The sequence below is a fragment of the Neltuma alba genome, unplaced genomic scaffold, assembly GCF_004799145.2.
Source record: "Neltuma alba isolate B1F8T4 unplaced genomic scaffold, ASM479914v2 tig00011396_pilon, whole genome shotgun sequence".
Taxonomy (NCBI): Eukaryota; Viridiplantae; Streptophyta; class Magnoliopsida; order Fabales; family Fabaceae; genus Neltuma; species Neltuma alba.
The window spans coordinates 1,758,186-1,780,004 of record NW_021636085.1 but is presented as its reverse complement, the minus strand read 5'-3'; the positions used below and the strand labels follow the sequence as shown (position 1 = coordinate 1,780,004).

The 21,819-nt window shown below is 32.2% G+C and overlaps 2 protein-coding genes and 1 non-coding gene across 3 annotated transcripts; all 3 read right to left on the bottom strand.

Moving 5' to 3' along the window:
- Positions 1-4,493: 4,493 nt before the first annotated feature.
- On the bottom strand, positions 4,494-4,567 carry TRNAV-CAC (transfer RNA valine (anticodon CAC)). Its single transcript has one exon. It is a non-coding gene; the product is annotated as a tRNA-Val (tRNA).
- Positions 4,568-5,251: 684 nt separating this feature from the next.
- Positions 5,252-7,933, bottom strand: LOC114712771 (WAT1-related protein At1g25270-like). Its single transcript, XM_028897309.1, has 7 exons — positions 7,728-7,933; positions 7,544-7,606; positions 7,309-7,425; positions 6,747-6,993; positions 6,481-6,639; positions 6,080-6,231; positions 5,252-5,408 (listed from the first exon to the last, which is right to left on the bottom strand). The coding sequence occupies exons 1-7, from the start codon at positions 7,931-7,933 to the stop codon at positions 5,252-5,254; spliced, it is 1,101 nt and encodes a 366-aa protein (XP_028753142.1).
- A 3,607-nt stretch (positions 7,934-11,540) lies between these two features.
- On the bottom strand, positions 11,541-14,280 carry LOC114712823 (flavonoid 3'-monooxygenase-like). Its single transcript, XM_028897372.1, has 2 exons — positions 13,366-14,280; positions 11,541-12,355 (listed from the first exon to the last, which is right to left on the bottom strand). The coding sequence occupies exons 1-2, from the start codon at positions 14,278-14,280 to the stop codon at positions 11,714-11,716; spliced, it is 1,557 nt and encodes a 518-aa protein (XP_028753205.1). The 3' UTR covers positions 11,541-11,713.
- Positions 14,281-21,819: the final 7,539 nt, after the last annotated feature.

Genomic DNA, 21,819 nt, shown 5'->3' with positions numbered 1-21,819 from the left:
CTGCATTAAATCTAGTTCACGAACCAGGGGTGGAAAAAGCTATGATTTAAGAAGTTGAATTATTAATTATTGATAATTATTAATTTATTAACATGGGATCATTATTTTGAGTGCTTATTCCTTGGGTTTAACTCGAAAACATTGAAAAGATTTTATTTTTTTCCTCATGAATGGATTTAATTTAATATACCCACATGGTAATGAATGCCGATGACCGAATGGGGTTTGACTTTTTCCCATCCATGAAACAAAGCTTGCAAGGAACGGACACAGTGCGAGATCAAACTGTACCACCGTCCACGCTGACTCACCCCAGCATTACAATCTGTTTCCGCGGATTTGTTCTTTCAATGTCTCTTCTCAAATTTTATCAGGAAAGAAAAATGTCTTCTCAATTTAGGATTTTTATCTTAATTTAATTTAATTTAATTTTTTATTTAGAGGTTTTTTACCAAGTTATTTAATATATTAAAATTAAATTAAGAATTAAGTTGCAAATATGTCCTAAAAGTTTCTACCCATCCAAAAGTACCAGACTACTAGGCATCCAAAAAATTCTTAGGAAACAAATTATTGTTAAAAAACTAGAATTAATGTTAATCATTAAAATAGTAAGATTAACTGTTAGCATTTTTAAGTATAAAAAATAATATTATTACGATTTTAAATTTTTAAGGTAAATTTGCCTTTAAAAAAAAACTTTCATGTCTTGCTTCTAAGTGACAGCTTTCAAAATAAATTTATATCTTAGTCCTTAAATTAAATTTTAACTCCTTTTTCCAGAAAAAGTAAATTTTAATTAATGCAAATGAAGTCAGGTAAAGTAAGAAAGGTGACAAAACTCGTAAAAAATTCTCAACATAGCTACTTATTCTCTACTCGACTCAATAGTGAGACTCGTAGTATAATTTGTAATAAAAGAATTACTTGCTTGCTAATATTTTTTAATCCATATTTTAATTCTTTTTTAATTTTATAGGTTGCACTTTTCATTCTTATAAATATTGCAATTCTTTTACGTTAAATGTGAAGATGAACACATTGTATAAGGAGACGTGAGGGCAATCTTTGGAAAATCAAGTTCGTTAACGCGTTGTAAAAACTGGAAGTAAATTTTCCTACGTGGAATGAAACTGACTAAGTGCAGTGTAAAGATTTTTTAAAAAAAATTTATAATAAGCTCATTAACGTGTTAAATGAAAGTTTACATAGTGTTAAATTTTGACTTTAAAGTTTTGGTTAACGTGGTGGGGGCCTTAACACATTAAAAGCTGTACAAAGAAAAATGAAGAATAATGAAAGATGTATGGGAGTTTTTTTTTTTTTTTGGGTGACAAAAGATGTATAGAAGTTAACGTGTTACATATGTGGTTTTTAAGGAGTAAGATTCATTTTAAGATAATGGATGCCACATTAATAAGTACAAAATTTAAAAAGTGGAAATTCAAAAGATTTTTTTTAAAAAAAACAAGTAACAAAAAAATAGTTAACCTGTTAAGTGACACAATTAGCATGTTATGATTTTATCATAGGGTAAAAATCCATTTTTATGCAAAAATAATAAAGCTCTCCAAGATTCTTTTATAAGAAAATACTAAGACTTAAAATGTTAAAATTTTAAAGTTTCTGAAGTTTTCTCTTGTTTTTTTTTTAACTTAATCATTTTGTCATTTAAAATTTTGTAATAAACCCTAGAAAACAATTTTTGTTAGTTTTGTTGTAATTAAAACAAGGTGATATGATTCAACATGTTTCCTCTTGAGTTGCACAATTTTTCATTAGACTATTTTTATTTTAAAATTTTAGCATATAATTGAAAAATTAAACATAAGGAAACAATTTCAATACGCCTTTCTTGTAAAAACAATGTTTTATCATTCTATCAAAACGTGAGATGCCTAATATTTCTATTGTTGTTATTTAAAATATGGAAAACATTTTTACTCACAAAATTGTTTTGTATCTCACTTTGCATATTAGATAACGTGTAGGGCATAAAAGAAAATTATAGATAACGTGCAAGTAAATCTTTGTTTCGCAAAGTATAGAGGATCTTGTTGTTCCTATATTTTTCTACCCTTTTTTTTGCAATTACCAAAATTAAAAAAATTTATAAATTGATAGATTGAATTAATTATGAAAAAACGTTAAAGTTTTGTCATAATAAGTTTAATTAAATAATATTGCTATGTACCTAACCTATCCAACTATATATTTATGAATTATTTCTCGCTACGAAGTAATAAAAACATCTAATTTTAGTTGGCAAAAAAAGCTTCTAATTTTATTTTAAAAATGCTAGAAATTATATAGGTAGATAAACTCTACTAAGTCAGAAATAATAAGCCCAACAACATATATTAACAAAATATTATATTTCAGATCATGCAATACATTACAATATAAGAATATTGAATAATATAACAGTAGCTTAAACATAAAGTAATCGTATAATTGGTTGTATAATTATAAGTGGGAGTGGGACGATGTTCATCTTTTAATATGCCTAAGTGATACACTTAATAAGTTTAATTACTTAAGATTTACTCAATCCATTAAAGAGGAAAAAGTTATTTTAATTTAATTTTTCATGCTCCAATTAAATGTCAGCAATTATTGAGATGGTTTCACATGAATGCAATTATTCAATTGAATGGATATGTCTGAAATGGTTAGACTTTGGATGGTTATTGCGTCTGCCATTATTATGACTGCAAGTATTAAAATTTGCACAACCCAATTCGAATAATCAAAATCAATTTGGTTCCCTCTTTTCTTTCTTTCTATCTTTTTTAATAATTTTTTTTGGTTCTTTATAAATATAAAACCTCAATAATTAACAATTAAAGTTTCCTAAACATGCAAGTGCGTGAAATTGAATATTCTCTTAATCACTCTAGGGTTTACCCTCATAAATAAATTGTATTAGCTATGAGCTTATAGTTTGGATATGAAAATTGATTAATGTATTTAAATTTAGGAAAATCAGTAAAAAGTCCATGTTTAAAAATTTAATTAGCCAGAAGGATTTGAATTCAAGTATCGATAGTTTCTGTATATAAAATCTTATAGAGTGCATTTTTTTATGAAAAAAAAAATATGAAATTCTTTCACCCAATAAAATTTTCAAATAGGGACTTTTCACAAATTTTCTCTTTGAACTTTTATAATCTTTTTATAAATACTTCTTTATTAAATACATTCTCCCTCCCTCACTCTCCCACATAGAGATTTTTTTTAAAAATAAGATTAATTATTGTCTATATTAATAAAAAAGTGAGCTGATCATTGAACCAAACAATGCAATAGTTTAAGGGTTAGCGATTTAATTGTAATTGAATTGAATTGGAAACCCAATCATAATTAAAATAATATCATATAATTAAAATTTATAAAAATATCTCATAAAAACCATTTTGCACGTCCCTCAATTTTTAATAGGAAAAATGGTAAACAAGACCACCAAAATAAAAAAATTACAAATTGGGACTCATGATAATATTAGGATGAGTTTTGATAACAATGATATGAATTTTCACAATAATTTTTGTGAACGGGTCCCTGTATCTAATTTTTTTATTTCAACAATCTTTTTTTGTGATTTTTCTTTCTTAATATAAAACTACAACAATTTTATTAATAAAAGTTTATTCAATTAGTAACGAGTCGACTCGTCTCATTGTTGACAAGAGTTTTGTTGATAAGCAATTTATAATTTATAAATATCTTCATACGTATTCTTTAAATTTGAAAGCATGCTTTCTGACAAGCCCTGAAAACTCAACTCACCAAATTTTTTATTCACAAAAAAAGTATTGCAATAATTCCTCATCACAGTTCCACCATTGCCCATTGCTCACAAGGCAAAGGTTGACTAAGAACACAAAAACAGCCCTCATGTCATGAGAGGACTTGGCTGAGAAATCTGCGAAAAAACATAAGATCCCACGATTGCTTTTTGGATTGTATTTCATCACCACCTGCCAATCCTTTTGGAAATTAATTCTGGTATCAATGATAATGTTTCATCTCATCCATTCTTTTTAAATCCTAAGACATTAATTTGATCTTTTAGGCGGTTTTTTTTTGGCCAAGATCTTTTAGACTTTAGTTAAAAAAAAGTAACGAAAAGAAAAGGGATCAACATCATGAGAGGCAAATGCAATAAAGGTAACGTCCACAGGCATCCCACAAACTGCCATGATATATAAATATTATATATATATGTATTTTTTTTAGTTAGGGTTTGCTTTGCAGGCATGGGACCTGCTTGCCTTTAAGCTTGTCAGAGTCTGACTTCGACGACGCTTCAGGCTTCATTAATCTTGAACCTTCTTAGTACCTACTACTTTGAGCCTAGGATTCCCTGCTCCTCTCCCTACGCCAACTACAGTGCTCTCTTCCTCCGTCTACTAGCAGTATTCTAAGGTCAAAATTGGAACTGGAAAAAAAAAAAAAAAAAGTACTTAAAACCGAAAGGAAAACGTTACTAGTGTCTGAGCCCGGGTTCGAACCGGGGACCTCTAGTGTGTGAGACTAGCGTGATAACCAACTACACCACCCAGACGATGGTGCGGGCTTTGTGGCATCTAAAGATATCTATATGCCTTTGACTTAAGTTCACCTTTTTTTTGGATTCACCAACCTTTCCATCAGGAGATGAGAAATCAACTCTGATTAACTTCTCAATTTGAAAAAAAAAAGGAATTAATAACCAAATTAAAATTATTATTGAATCAATCAGACATATATGTTTATGTTTTTGTCTACCTCAAGTTGATCGTAGCCATAATACGAATCCAAACTCAAGCGACGTGCAAACTAGCAAGACCAATGGTTGATCATAGAGATTATATATGTAGTAAAGATCCCCAGAAAATGATAATTTTGTTTAGGAATTGAGCCATCTATCAAGAGGAGCACAGAAAATAGCTGATCAGGAGAAGAGGAATGTGTAGGCAACACAGTGAAGCTTATGGCATCATCATTTGATGTCATTTTTTAACAGTGTGAACTATTACCGTTAATGCTGTACCTACCATCCATCGTTTAAATGCTCAATTGAAATAGCGATGGGATTCTTCAAAAGCATCTTTTTTTAATCGTGATTTAAGGAATATAAAGTAAGTATTTGAAGAGACTTTTATCTCAACTAACATCAATATTTATAAATACTTTTATTTGGGAGCAATGCCAGAAGGAAATTGATCAAAGCAGAAGAGAGGATAAAAGCAGAAAAAGAAGCAAATAATCACTTTGTAGGATTTGGTTGACTTATAATCTGGATGGAATCATCAGATGGAAGAGAGGCTGTTGAATTCTCTGATGATGCTTTGTTAATTGCTTCCTTGCTTTTACCCCATAGCACCATGTACAATCCGCTCACAATCAACACCATCCCTACTATACTGCACACAAACCCGCAGCAACAATTAGGCTTGGATTTATACCCAAGCACTTAACAATCAGACTTGGATTTTTATTGCACTCTGAGTTTTTAGTTTAAGAAAGATCTTAACTATAAATGTCCATCTGGATCCATTGCCTTCATTGTACATACCATGCACATTAATAAAGATCTTAGTTTCCCAACATGACTGTGATTATTACTACTCTGATTCTTAATATAAGACCCTGTTTGACTTTTATTTGGTCCTAAATATAAGATCCCAATCCACTTTGTCTTTCATATTTATATATTTTTTTTTCCAAAGTAGCCCTTCTAATAATAACAGTTCTAGTCAATACACTTGATTAGCAATGATATTTTAGGAAAGACAACACCTATTTAGGACAAATAACTAACTCAACTCACTTCCTTAATCTCCTCAAATTAGTTAACTGGCTCTTATAATTAGGACCGGAGGTAGTATATTACAAGCTTTCATTTAATGATCAATAATCCATATCTGTGCATAGCATTTTAAACCTATTAAAAAAAAAAAACTGCGGCAACATTTATATCAGTCATAGATTAGTGCAACTCATAGGCTCACAATTTTGTCAATAACATGTAGATGGATCTCATTAATATGTGAAAAGAAAAGTAAAAGCAGATTTTAGTTATTAGTAAACTCACCCTCCAATATAGAGAGTTTCATCGAGCAGTAAAGAGCCTGCCAGGACAGTTAGAGCTAACATGAGAGGATTAAAAATGGCCACAAACACAGGTCCCTTCTTCTTCACACACCATGCTACTAGGGAAAAAGCCACCCCAGAAGAAATTACTCCCTACGAAAACAAAAAACAAGTTAAACTCACGCCAATCATCTCAGATTTTTGCAGTCATTTCTTTGAAGCAATACTTCATATGTAGGAAGAAAATAAAATAGTGGGTATGCACAGTGATATAAGACTCAAAGCATTAGTTTATTTCTATTTTTTCTACTACACAGTGTTTTTTTTTTCAAAAGATTTAGATTCAGTTGATGGATCTGATGAATATATAACAAGTCATCACAAAGAAGGAGAAGGACATACTGTGTAAGCTGCAGTGAGAAGCTTAAGGTCCCAGGCAAGCTTCCATTGATTCCAGTCTCTCTCAACGCAAAATGCAAAGATGAAACTTTGGAACAAGCCCATGATGGACATTAAAGCTGTGCTTGAGTAATGCCATGCAAATCTCCGTGTCATCTTTGCCTGTTTAGTTTCATTATTTGCTTTAACATCTTACATGAAGAAGAAGAAGATATTGCAGAAAAAATTAGCAAAAGAAAATGCCCATTAAGATTATATATAATGATGACCTGGACTATCAACCACAAGGAGTAACTAAGGCAGGCAACAAAAGCAAGCATGCAGCCCCAAATGGTAGGAGTAATGGAGGTGCCATGTGATGCTGCCACGTGGTGCTTCATCAAATTAATATGAGTCGTCCAGATTTGGATTCTTTCGCCTCTGGAGAAAGTAAGGATCATGGCTCCACAGATTCCTGTGAGGGTCCCTACTATCTTTGCCTTCCCTCCTGCTGTTCCTAAATTCATCCTCTCCAGTCTGATAAATTTATATAATATTAATTCCCACTTTTGAATTATCAAAACTTTGGTGATTCATTCACATAATGCGCACATGTGGTTGTGGATCTCTGAATTTATCTTCAAGTGCACAGGTGAAGAGAGGGGGAGGATAGAGAAAAGGATGACTTTTTTCCAGTGAAATCCAACTCTCTATGTCTCTTTTTCTCTGCGCTTTAGGCAAAGTGTCTTTTAAGAGATTCCAAAACTCACAGGAGCACTCACAGATGCATATCTATATATGTGTGAATTTTTTTTGGGGGGGGGGGGGATGGGTTTAAGTAGAGTTACGTACCTAAATGAGACAGCCAAGATGTAGGTAGCTAAAGGAACAAGGTTCATTATAGCTGTGGCGTAAGATACTGATACGAAGCTCAAGGAATAAAGAAACATATTTAGCAGCAAGGATCCCCTGAAAATGTTGATATGAGAATGTTTCATGTTTGGAAATTAGAGAGATGAAAAAGTAATGAACTATAATATGTACTCGACCAAGCTAAGCATTTGATAGTACAGTAGTTAATATATACCCAAATAACCCACAAAGGAAAGCTTGGAATAGAACTGTCCCATTAATTGCTTTGAGGCTTTCCCTGTGCAAAACATATAACAGCTAACATTAGAATTGAAAACGTACGATATCAACTCTAAAAATTAAAGTAATATTCATAAAAAGAGAATAGATTTGTAGGGAGGGATGGAAGGGTGATGAACCTTTCAAAGAAGAGAGCAAGAGGAACAATGAAGCAGGTTGAAAAGAGAAATCTGTAGGCAACGACCACAGTCATGCTTATTCCACGATTTTCTACCATTTTATACAATACGTTCGTCCCACTATATATAATCTGAACCATCACCATTAATACCGCACCCTTCACACCATCTCTCACTTCAACTCTGCTATCGCTTAAGCTAGCCATAATATATACTTGGATAAGAAGAAGAAGAAGAAGAAGAAGAAGAAGAAGAAGAAGAAGGAAATAAATACACACTATAGTATATAGTCCAGAAATCAGTGGCAGTATATAATTGTTTAAGAGAAAAATATTGGCTGGGGTCCTTTTGGTTCATCAGGAAGGCATGAATTAACGTTATCACTGAAAACAAGACATGGTTTCAATTTTGGAAAATAATTAACTTTTGGAGTTAGTATAAGCTTGCTTTAATTTGTCTTTCCATATCTTTCATCATCTTTCTCTTAATATTATTTCTTATTTAATTTACCAATTAAAAACATTATATATCTACCTCGCTACATAGGATATATTATATAATGTGAAAAGTATGTAATATTAAACTATAAAAAACACCCACAGATTAATAATTATATATGACAAGATTTTTTAAAGGGGGAAGCAAGTAAAAAGGAACTGACTAAATAATAATTGATCCCTCCGTTTACTTTTATAAGTAAATTTTTAGAAGGATTTTATATTTCGTTCATAAGTTATTTTACGAAATGTTATTAAGAGTAATTAATTAACGTACTTATCTAAAAAATATCCCAACACAAATAAAAAATTACGTGACCCCACCAATTTGGTTTATTATTCTTCATTAAGAAAGTCAAATGTACCTAAAGAAGGGATATTTTAAAAAATTGGATTTTTTCTACCTGAAAAAGATTGGAATACTTTAAAGACACTGTTTTGATTTGTCTATTTAACGAAATACCCTCACTCATTTTCTTTTTCGTTTTTTTGCCATCAATTTTCTTTTTGGTGAGAGTTTAATTCTCTCTAATAAAATAATTAAAAGACGACCTTATGATTATTAAATTAATTTAAATGAGCATATCCTATGTACTTTAGGAGTTTCAGATGAGCCTATATACACCCCAAAAAAAAAGGCTTACCTCGTTGAAAGTCGAAACCATGTTTTTATTTTGTCAGTTGTTAGTGCTTATTGACAGCGTTGAATTTAGAGCCACTTCTCTTCTCTTCCCATTCTCTTTTTTTTTTTTTTTTAACTATTAGATTAGTATTTAACGGTTCGGATTTTAATTTTTTTAAAACTATTATTAAAATATTAAATTATAAAAATAAATAAATAATAAATTACAAACTATATTAAAATTTAATTCTAATGATTTGCAAGTACACGAAATATTTTTAAAATTTTTTAATAAATAATTTATAAAAATTAAAATCTGAATTGTTAAAATATGTTAATTTAACAGTTAAAAAAAGAAAGAAAAGGATGACATGAAAAGAGGAGAGGTTGCGAACATTGAACGTTGAAGAGGCTTTCAGTTCACAAGCAAAGCTTTTGATTTTTGAAGTATCAATAAAGCGCATTGGTCTGACAAGTTCTAGAAAACATTTGACCCCAGAAGATCGTATATACAGCAACGAATATGGATATGTTACGCACATGTGTGATTAAATATATTGATATTTGCAAGTTTAAATCAGATTTCCCCCTAGCCTTGTTTGGTGCTTTTAATTTATACTACCTCCAATCCAAATTATAAGAATTTATTTCTATAAGGTCTTATAATTAACACGGAGGTAGCATATTAAATATGAATATGAGATCATTTCTATCTTCGGTTTTGACAACAAAGTTGCGAGGACAATATGTCATTTATCATTGATACAGATGAACACAACAAGATACTATGTTTAGTTTCTTTTTAACTTACATACAGATTCTTTAAAATAATCATAAAAACATTAAAAATTGCATTATTTGTTATTTATGAAATATCAAAATATTACTCGTTTAGGTAGAATATAAAACGAAACGAAAAAAACACATTTGAAAAGTGGGGAAAAACTGAAAGGGTAGTAGAGAGGGCAATCCCAATATATGACATTTTCTGTTGAAACAGAAACTGTGTTATTTAGTATGGACGAAGGCATAGGTTTCATATGTTTCTCTTTGTGGGAGCAGGGTACGGTCATGGAACTGTAGGACAAGCCAACCAAGAATCTGAACATGCCTCTGGTGCCAGAAAAACGAATCAAGCTACCTATGGGAGAAGATTTTGGTCTGTAGCTACCTAGATGATTGCGTCCGGGACAACCACCAGGACATGACAACCTAAAACAGAATCTGTCAAACAATTTCAGACTGATGATTTTGAACATAACCTAAAACAAGTTTTGGACTTGACGGGTTTGGTTAGAAACAACTTGAAATGTGTAATAAAATTTGAGCAATGGAGTTATCTAAGGGTGTAAAAAACTTAGAACTGAATAATCTAACATATATTAGAACGTTGAAGAGCTGTTGGAATTGAGTTGTAAATAGAATCAGAAAAATACAGATACCATTCGAACGTACGACAATATTAGAAGCCTAACTTTCCTACCCAATCTCCAATAATTTCTCTGATCCTTCTCAAAGCAGAAAGCAAACAAGTACAGTTTATTTCTGCCACCGTTGCATGCCATGACTTGGTTAATTTGTTTTTTTGGCCAAACCCATGACTTGGTTAATTAATTCCCTTTTGCGCCCAGTAAACGACACAAACAAACAACGCGTTCAAAACGACACACGTTATGCACTGCACTATGAATAGCAAGAAAACTAAATAAGAAGCCACCAGAAAGCGTTAGAGAGAAGCAGCACGCTAAAGCGCAAACGACGCCCATGACCTGACGTGTAATGTCATTTTGCGTGAGAAGGCCAAGTGTGAAATTAGTACTAATATTGCTGGGAGCAATTAAAGAAAATAATTATTAGTAAGTCTCAATAATAAATAAACAGTGGTCATTTTTTATATTGGAACTTGTCATTAGAAACTACTATGTTGTTGATGGGATTTTTTAATAATTATGTTCATTTCTTGGGAGTTCATAACAAATCTTCCTAGTTGCTATTTACAACGGCAAACTCAACATCTTAATTACTTTCATCACTTGTTTTCGGAACAATAAGACATGAAAAACAGGAAGACTTATCTCAAAGTCTTCTCCCAAACTTCATACACTCAATGATCAAGTCTTCATCTCTAGTCTGAGGCAACTTCGTCATGGAAGTGGGATACTGATATAACAGCTAGTATTTAAATCCTTGAATGTCTTTTGGCAACGTCTTAATTGGGCTTAAAATTTTCCATCATTCGTTTCTCTGTTATTAAGCATAATATAACAATATCTTTTATTATGTAATCAAACCAAACATGCCATTAATGAAGCCGTGCTTTGTTTAATTACAACTGTACTGACGCTCTCTATTGTTTAGAGGATAGAAGGTAGAGTGGGAAGGACTAATTAAGGATTGACTGAAGTAGTCTGAATGAAGTTGAAGTTGCAAGTGAGAAGGTGAACACAAGAACGAAAAGAGGGAGAGATAATATGCAAACTTCAGAAGAAAATAAATAGTTGATAAGGTAATTATTTTCAGAACTCAACTTCTAACATTTTAGTATGAAGGGGTGATAAGTTTGATATGTTTCTCTTGTGGGAGGTACGGTCACAGAACTCAGTAGTAGGACAAGTCCAGCAAGAATATCTGGACATCCCTCTCTGGTGCCAGAAAAAAATAGAAGCAAGCTAGCTATCTGAGAACGATGATTTTGGTCCCAATTAAGATAAATGCATCCAGGTCAACCAGGACACGACAACCTAAAACAAGTTTTGGACTTGACGGAGGATTTGGTTTGAAACAACTTATCCAGGTCTTAACAAAAACCCAGAATCTTATTATTAGAGATGATGAAACTAAACATGATAATAAGGGAGCTCGTTGATTTAATAATAAAGATGAGCAGCAAGTCTGGGGTGAACCACAGCTTCAAGAGGCAGTTTCTTGGGAGTAGAGAGCCCAAAAATCTCCTCCATGCTCAAATCCTCCTTCTTCATACCATCCTTGAGTCTCCAATGGAAGCCATGCAACAGATTGGCCAAGCTCGTCTGAATCACCTTCAACCCCAGAGGATAACCTGGACACATTCTTCTTCCTGCTCCAAATGGCAACAGCTCATAGTCATGTCCCTTCACGTCGATGTTCTTGCCTGATAAGAACCTCTCTGGTTCGAAGTCATTTGGGATTTTCCATATTGCAGGATCTCTTCCGATGGTCCAGATGTTAACCAGGACTTGAGTTCCTTTTGGGATGTTGTAGCCGCCGGCGGAAACAGAGACCTTGACATCTTCTCTGGCTCGTCTGGGAGCCAGCATCGGAGCCACCGGGTGGAGCCTCATGGTTTCTTTGGCAATGGCATTGATGTAGGGAAGGTTGGGGATGTCTTTTTCTTCCACCCACCGCTCTCTTCCGATCACTCTGTCCAGCTCCTCCGTCGCTTTCGTGAATATCTCCGGCTTTCTCAGAAGCTCCGACATCGCCCATTCCACTGTTACTGCTGAGCTCTCTGTACCTCCAGCTATTAAGTCCTGACACATATCATCATTATCATCAAAATGTCCTAAGTCGCAAACTGCCCAGAAAATTGTTCATTCAAGAGTAACGAGCCTGAGAATTTATTCTAACGATCCGTACGTCTTTCCACAAGGATCCTTTAATTTCTCAAATGTTAGAGCATAACTGTAATTGGCAAATAGGAGGAATGTCCTTTATTCTTTGTTGGATTCTTCCTTATCCTATAAGGAAAACGTGTCCTGCTTTGTAACAAAGTTATTTGTCATCTTGTATACAACATTTTTTATTTAATAAATCTTGAGCACTAGCGTACAGTGTCTCACACGTTTGCGTCATACTATTGCCTCCCTTTTATCTTCAAACACGTCATAATTATTACTCTTTTTGTCTAAAATATAAAACTCATTTTATATATTATAAAATGGGTCTTATATTTGGAATTCGAAAAAGAATATTATACAATCAAATAGTGAAGGAAAGACCATTAATTCGTAGAACAGAAGCAAATAAAACGGACCAAAATGATGCGTCTCAATCAATAATGTCAAACCATATGTATAGCTCTTGTAACAATTAATCGGCATAAGAAAAACCGCTATAAAAATATTTTATTAATATATTTATTTTCTCATTTTTTAAAATAGTATTCATTCATTTTTTTTATTCTTTCTCTTGTACCTCCTCCCACCCCATGACTAAGCATATTTTTGAGACAAAACTTATAATTTTTACATATTTATTATTTTTAATCAATTTTAACTAATTTTTTTAATTCACATGATTTGATCAAATATTCATTGTAAAAACTAAAAAAGGGAGCGAGGGAATATCAATTAATAATCATCAACACGTACGTTATTACTAGCTCTGTACCGTATCCTTTAATAAATCACTTAGTCGCATCCATCTCTCAAATTCTTGGTCACCTTCATTTGTTTTTTCTTCCTTAATTACGACACACAAGTGACATAGAGTACTAATTTAGGTTAAAAAAATTAAATGAAGAATAATTAAAAAAATTGACCTGAGTAAATGCTTTGATTCCATGCCTCTCGAACTTGACGTCGAGCGTCGGATCCTCGGCAAGCTGAAGAAGCACATCCACCATATCTTTAGCTTCATAATCTGGATTCCCTCTTCTTCTTTCGTTATGTTCATCCAAAACATGTTCCATGAATCTATCGAACTTCTTGCTCACAGCCTTCATCCTCTTGATATAACCTTGCAAGTCCAGGAAATTGATCCATGGAATGAAGTCTCCGATATTCAACACTCCGTTCAACAAGAACAGCTCGTCCAGCATCTTCTTGAACTCCTCCGCCGAAACCACGGCGGTTTGGCTCTTCTTCTCCGTCAGGTACTTCTTCCCCAGCACCATCCTGCTTATCACGTTCAGGCTCAGAGTAGAAAGGTGGTCTTTCAGTACGATGGCTTTGTTCGCTGAATCGTAAAGTTCTTTCAGAAAATCTTTCAGTTCTTCTCTTCTGATGTACTCGTAGGATTCTAGGCGTTTCGCGCTGAACAGTTCTGTGAGGCATATTTTGCGAGCTTGTCGCCAGTATGGGCCGTACTGAGACCATGTGATATCGGAATAGTTGTAGGTGGTGTACTTGCCAGCGGCGAACTGGGGTCGGCCAGCCAAGGCGGCATCGTGGGTTTTGAGGAACTCTCTTGCCAGTTCCACGGAGGAGCCGACCACGACCAGCTTGGATCCGAACCAGAGGTGCATGATGGGGCCGTATTTTTGTGAGAGGGCATGGATGGATCGGTGGGGGAGGGGGCCTATGAGGTTGAGGTTGCCAATGATAGGCCAGGGCGTTGGGCCTGGTGGCAGGTTGAATTTTCGGCGGCGGAGGTGGCGGCCGAAGAGGAGGAGCAAGGCCAAGGTTGCCAGCCATGCGGCTGCTGCCGTGGGAAGGCCCACCAATTCCATTGCCATATGGTTAGTGATGATTTGTGTGAATCTGTCGTGTTAATGAAGGGATTTGTGTTGGCCAATCAAAGGGTATATTTATATGCCATGAAAACACGACCTTGACTTGCGAAAGCAAAGGAGTCTTTCTTTTTTGCCCTTTTTGGTGAGCACTCAATATCTTAGTGATAAGATAATTCATTACAACGTGATAAAATAATGGTTAAATAATTTCAGTATGGAGAAATACAAACATTTTAGTATCCAGTAGCTAAAAATGTCTCGAATCGAATTATTTTCAATAAAAAGATAACTTGTGTCTAGCAAAGGAAAAAAAAGAATTATGTTTAAGAAAAGATACAAAGAAAATGTAATGTTAACCTCAGTTAATTTTTTTTAACATTCATCACTTGTCCCTTTTAGGATTGAAAAATGTAATGATACATGGAGAATCTTTTTCAGATGTATCCTGTTCATTTTTATGATGATTAAAGGCTTCATTTCGGAAGTTGATATCTTTTTCCCCCAGAAAAAAGTGTCCTATTTGTGCATACCTTTGTATGATTAATTAATTTATTGGGAAAATTAATACACAAGTTTCTAAAATTTTGTCCAATTTTTAATCAAGTGTTTATATATATATATATATGTATATTTCTTTTTAATATGCACTCATAAGTTTCACCTGTCAGGTCTTTATAGTTTTCCAAATAGATTTATAATTTATAATTTTCAATTTCATTTCTCTATTTAATTTCCGACGTCATATTTATTATTACCTCTGGTCCTTAATATAATACCCTGTTTGACTTTTATTTTGGTCCTAAATATAAGACCCCAATCCACTTTATCTCTCATATTTATATATATGTTTTTCAAAGTAGCCTCTTTAACAATAATAGTTTTAGTCAATATACTTGATTAATAAAGATATTTTAGGAAAGACAACACCTATTTAGGACAAATAACTAACTCAACCTACTTTCTTAATCTTCTCAAATTAATTAATTGGCTCTTATAATTAGGACCGGAAGTATTACAATAAATTTTCAATATTTGCTGAACAACTTGAGTTGTGTGCGCGGACATGCATTCGACAGTTTTCTTCCCATTGTTCCTTCTACCGTTACGTTATCTAGCTGCATTGTGATCGTAACAATATATTATTTTGTAAGCTCTATTTTTTTGTTTTCTTATAATGCCTATAGTTTAAAAGGAGAATTGCTGTGAAAGCACAAAGAAGAAACATAATTATTAAAAACTCTCAATAATAACAAAGCAGTTTACGGTTCTTAATATAAGGTATATTTAACTAATTTGATTAGATTAAGAAAATTAGATAAGCTACTTAATTATAAGAAATATGACATGCTTTTCTTAAAATATCATAATTATTTTTTTTAATATCCTCTCTCCCTCTTCTATTTTATTATATAGTTGAAGGATTATCCATAGAAGTAATTTAGAAAAAATTGATAAATATGAGAAATGGGTCTTATATTTAGAACCAAAATCAATTGAACAATTAGGTCTTATATTAAGGATATAATGAGTAATAAATTTCAAGGTAGAAAATGATAACCGTTCATTTGTTATTGAGGCTTACTGATAATTTTTCTTTTGGAGATCTTATTATAATTCTCTCCAGTTTAAATTATTTTGATATATGGGATGCAAATTAAGATATAGACACAATATCTATTATATTTCTATTATTAACACTCAACAATATTTTGCTGAACTATATAGTAAGTTAAGCATGTCGTTTTCTTCCACCTACCGCTCTCTTCCGATGATCACTCTGTCCAGCTCCTCCGTCGCCTCCGTGAATATCTCCGGGAGGCTTTCTCAGAAGCTCCGACATTGCCCATTCCACTGTTACTTCTGAGTTCTCTGTCCCTCCAGCTATATTAAGTCCGGATGAAATCATCACCAAAATGCCTCCTCATATGATCCTTCATCGGTAGAAGCTTGGGAAGATTATTATTATTACTCGTCCGGTCCTTAATATAGAACCCAATTATTGAATTAGTTTTGATCCTAGATATAAGACTTATTTCTCATATTTATTAATTTTCTCTAAATTACTTCTATGGATACTCCCTCAACCATAATCAAGTAGAAGAGGGAGATGGGGTATTAGGAAAGATGATTATGGTATTTTAGGAAAAATGTGTCACATTTTTTATAATTAGCTAACTCACCTAACTTTCTTAATCTAATCAAATTAGTTAAATGAGTCTTATATTAAGGACCGGAGGAGTATTTTTTTTTTGTTTTGACTTGATTATAACCTTAAACTTTGATTTAATGCGATTCATATTCTGTAGTTTTGACTTAATTGAAACTTAATCTCTTGGCATTAACTCACTCCAAATTAATTCTTATAGTTGTAATCATTTAATTTAAAATTTTCATAAAATATATAATTTCATTTTCTAAAACATAAAAACTAATATTTTAAATGATTAAAGTATAAAAATTAAGTTGCATTGAATATAATCAACTTAATCTTTGAACACTTAATATCCTAAGCCTGCCTCATACTTGAAGATTTGATTGAACCCTAGACTAATCTAAATTGAGTCAAACCACTTACCTTGGTGCATTTTCAAGTATAAACTCGAGATTTTTTATTAAAGAGTGTTTGAGTAGAAATCAAACTATGATTTTAAAATTAATTTTACAGTATATGAGATAAGTATATAAGAGAAATTTTGTTTCAACTTATATGAAAACTTTTTTAAAGTGCTTTTGCTTATTCCTGAACACCCTCTAAGAAGATGCAATATATCCCCTTGCTAATGGAACCAAGCACTCTATAATTTTACTCGATTTATGATCATGTCTTTGTATTTTTTAACATGTCCTTGTATTTTTACCTAATTTTTAATCAGATCACTGTAGCTTTTTAAAAAGAATTTATAATTTTAATGTCATTTTCTACTTAATTTCAAATATAATATTTATTATTATAATGAATTTCAATATCTGTTGAACTTCTTGGATGGTAGCCTATAGCTGTCCAATGGTTTATATATATATATATATATATATATATATATATATATATCCAATAGTTTTCTTCCGTATTGTTCGGGTCATCGTAAAAATATATTATTTTGAAAGCCTTGTTTTAATTTATGCCCATTTAGTTTTTTTCCCCCCAAACCTATGCCTATTTAGTTTAAACTGTATGCAATTGTTCCGGATATGCAGCTTGAGATGTAGACATAATATTTACTATATTTCTCTTATTATCGCTGAAAATATTTTTCTCTTTTTATATTTTTCATTAGTTAAAGTTTACATTTGATCCTTTGCATTTGCATCAAATTTTATTTTGGTCCCTCAAATTTATAAAGTGCACTTTTTGTCCTTAAGTCTAAATACTATGAGTTTTATCTAACAAAAAAAAAAAATACTGTCTACTCATCAAACTTAAGTGATGACTATGCAATTAAATACTGATAAAATATAATATTCAACAAATAAATTTTTTAATATTTATAAATTAGGGAAAATTAATCTTTTGGTCCTTCAACTTTTAACTCTATTATGACTCAGTCCCTCAAGTATGACTTAGTCCCTCAACTTCTAACTCGATTGAAATTCAATCCTTAATTTTTTCCTATTTAATAAATTAATCCATGTTATATACAACTCACCTTGAATCATCACCCAATCACCTTATGCGTGCTGACATGGCTTCCAAATAAGCTCTGCATTCATTAGCCGCGACCCTCCCCTGTTTCCTACTCCTCATTTTCTTTCTTCTTCTCAGAGTCGAATGTATTATTTACAGTATATATGCAGCGAAAAATTACACACCCGCCCAAATATATCAAAATTAAAGTGTGGGTAGGGGAGTCGTAATTAAATTTATGAATGGAGAGGCTATACAGACAGTAGATGCAGTGGGTTTAACATGACATGGAGAAAGATTTACAATAAGATATTATTATTCTTCACAATATCTAAGTATCACACCAAGAACCGATATAATAACGATGAAAATCAGGGGAAAAGCGAAGCTGAAGCTCATGGAATGGAACTGAAGGAACATGTTAAGCTGTGCAAATGCAATTCCATCTTCACAAGAAAAATCTGTTCCTTCAATTCAAGCACAACTCCTCCCCCCACTTTAATTTTGATTGATTTGCGCAGGTGTGTGTGTAATTTTACACTGCATACATACTGTAAATTACACCTTGGCCTCACAAATGATTCGCAGAAGAAGGAAAATGATAATGAAACAGGGGAGAGTCACAACTGATGAATGCAGAGCTTATTTAGAAGCCATGTCAGCACATATAGGGTGATTGGGTGATGATTCAAGGTGAGTTGTATATGACATGGATTAACTTATTAAATAGGAAAAAATTAGGGATTGAGTTTCAACCCAGTTAGAAATTGAGGGACTGAGTCATACCAAGTCAAACTTGAGGGATCGAGTCATAACTGAGTTAAAAGTTGAGGGATCAAAAGATTAATTTTCCCTATAAATTAATTAACCCTACAACCAAAAGCCACTATTTTCTCATCACCGCGCACACGTCATACCCCGCACACGTCATTCCTCGTCTTTATCCAAAGCAAAAATAAAAAACAATAAAATAAAATATTGACCCAATAGTGTTCGACGCAGGCACGTAGAAGAAATCTTATGAAGGGGAAAAAAAAATCACAAAAGAAACAACAGATGAAGAGAATAACATTACTAAAGTATAGGGTAAACTTTTAATGGATGTTGGACGTCAATTAATTCAAAAAGTACCAATATAATGAAAGATTCAAATAAAAAGCGAATTTGTGGATTTTTTCTCCGGAAGAAAATGCAATTTAAACAACGAAAAATAACGCTGGTAAAAAAAAAAAAAAACAACAACGAACAATAACCAAAGCATTGTCCCAAGGCGATACTTTTAGAAAGCCATTAAATATACTCGAAGGCCTGAAGAAAGAAACAGAAGAAAACAGAAAGAAACAGGGCATTAAGTGAATCCTAGATACACATTAAACTTTGAGAAGCAACAGGAAGTCTTCTCTCTCAAAGTCTTCTTCCCTACTTCATACCTGGTATATGTCTGGTAGAGCCACACGCTTCTTTTGTCATTTTCAGATCCCACTCCACCATTCTTTTATATCTTTCACTCAAAAGGTTAAATCAAGAAAAACCGAAAAAATTAACAGGTCACAGTTTGTTTGGTCAGATCAGTCAGATCGGTCGTGAAATTGGTAACATAATAATTAAATAAAAAATATTTTATATATACTTAATGATATAAATTAAACTTGTTTATAATTATAATTATATTATAACATATGTAAAATAAAAAAGGAGATATAGTATTAAATATGTTTAGCACTTCAAATATATTAGCATGTGTGAGAATAAACTATTATAAAAAGATATAAGAAAATCATGAGAGTGGGAAAAAAGCAAAGATCATCGTGGTAAAAAAACATATATGAAAAAAAGGTTAAAAATACATTTTGTTTGCAAGATGTCTAAATATAACTAAAATAAAAAAGAACAGAATTCACATTAAGAGACAACACGTTTTTTGAGTTTTCAAAAAAGATAAACTCACTCGCGATAATCATTAAATGGGTTTGGTACTTTCTTCGTTTGTGCAATTGTGCTACGTTTTCTTTCTCTTCCCTCCTCTTTCTTCTTTGTCCATCTTTCTTCTTATCTTCAATGACTGTTATTTTAAACAAAACTTAGGCCAGCCGGTTACTCCAAAACATTTGTTGAACTGAGCCAAGGCAGTAGTAACAATAAAAGCCAATAAAGTCTTGACTTTTAGTCTCCGAGGCAGTCTTGTGGAAGTGGGATACCACTACAAAAAAATAATAATAATAAAATTAGCAACAAAATTTAGTGACGGAATTTCTGTCACTAATTAAAATTAGTGATGGTAAATAATTGCCATGGGTCTATTATTGTGATTTGCCATGTCATCATTGACCGTCACCTCAACTCCTTCACTCTCTCATATAGCCACACCATACCATCATCCATGTCATCACCATGTGTTTATCATTATAAGCCATCATGTGACAAATTGGCTCAATTTGTGAAGGAGCGCTAGCTCAAACTTGACACTTCTTATATGCATACTGAAGCTTTTGCCAGTTAAATTGAGAAACACTTATGAAATTTTTATGCAAAAATAAATATATATAATATTTCTAATAAAAAATATATATAAAATATTATATACATAATTTAATATATTATTATTTATTTGAATTTAATTTTTGTATTTTAGCAAAAAATTTCTAATAATTTATATTTTTATTCAAATATTTGACGAGATAATAAGTATATTATATATTTTTATTTTTATTTTCTTTTTATAATATTTTTATTTTTTAATTTTTGTATAATATATTATTTAAACATTATGATATATTATATTTTTATTTTAATAATAAGTTTAAAAATAATTATTATATATTTATGTTATATTTTTTGTAACGGATTGGTGACGGAATTATGATGAAACCAAAAAGTTCCATCACAAATTCCATCATAAAATGTTTTGTGATGGGAGTTAGTGATAGAACAGTAATGGATTAGTGACAAAATTTTCATCACTAATCATTTAAAACAGAATTAGCGACGGATTTATGACAGAATCTAATGACGAGATAAAATTTCATTACCAATCTGTCACTAATTTAGCGATGAAAATTTTCTATAGAAGGTAATCATTAAAGGGTGCGAGAAGTTAATTGCTCTCCCAGACCAGCTTTGGCCCGTAACTTCTTTACGAGAGATAAAAATAGGAGGGCTCTACTTTGAATCACTGAAGATGCAGCTCCAAAGTCAACCCATGAGTGATGGGTGCAATCCCATTATCTCCATAGGTTTTGAGGAGCAAGAGAGATTGTCAGTAAAAGTTATATACTTATAAAGAGAGGGAGAGAATCAGTGGGTTGAAATGATGTGTTGTATTGATAACTACAGAGTAGAACTATTTATAGAGGGGTGATTACTGATAACTAATTAGGTACAGTTGTATAACTGCTTAAACTCTTACAGTCTCTAATTGACTTCTTACGGACGGTATGCAGAGCCATTATTTACCAAAAATGAAAAGATCTGTTTCAAGGAGCCCATTTCAATATATTGAAGAGTGATTATGACGTTTCGTTTACAATGCTTATGTAATCTTCCTCATCCATATCTTAGCGTGTATGTCTTCACAAGTAAAGTAAAATAGGATGAGAACTATATAAAAAGTTTCACTTTATACCATTAGCCTTACTTGATTAACATTCTCAGTCTCTTTCATCTTGAAGTTCAAACTCCTTCCTCAAATTGAAGATCTTTGTCTTTTCCTTTCCTTGAAATTTTGACTTCAACTTCTCCCAAACTTCTTTTGTTGTTTTGCATGCCATGATCCCACTAAAAATAGTCTCTTTCAATGCCAAATGAAGACTGCTTAATGCTCTCAATTTTCTGGAGACCATTAATTTCTTCATACACCTGTTTGAAGGAGCCGTACTTGAAAGTTTTCAAGAGCATCTATGATATTTCATTTGCAAAGCTAC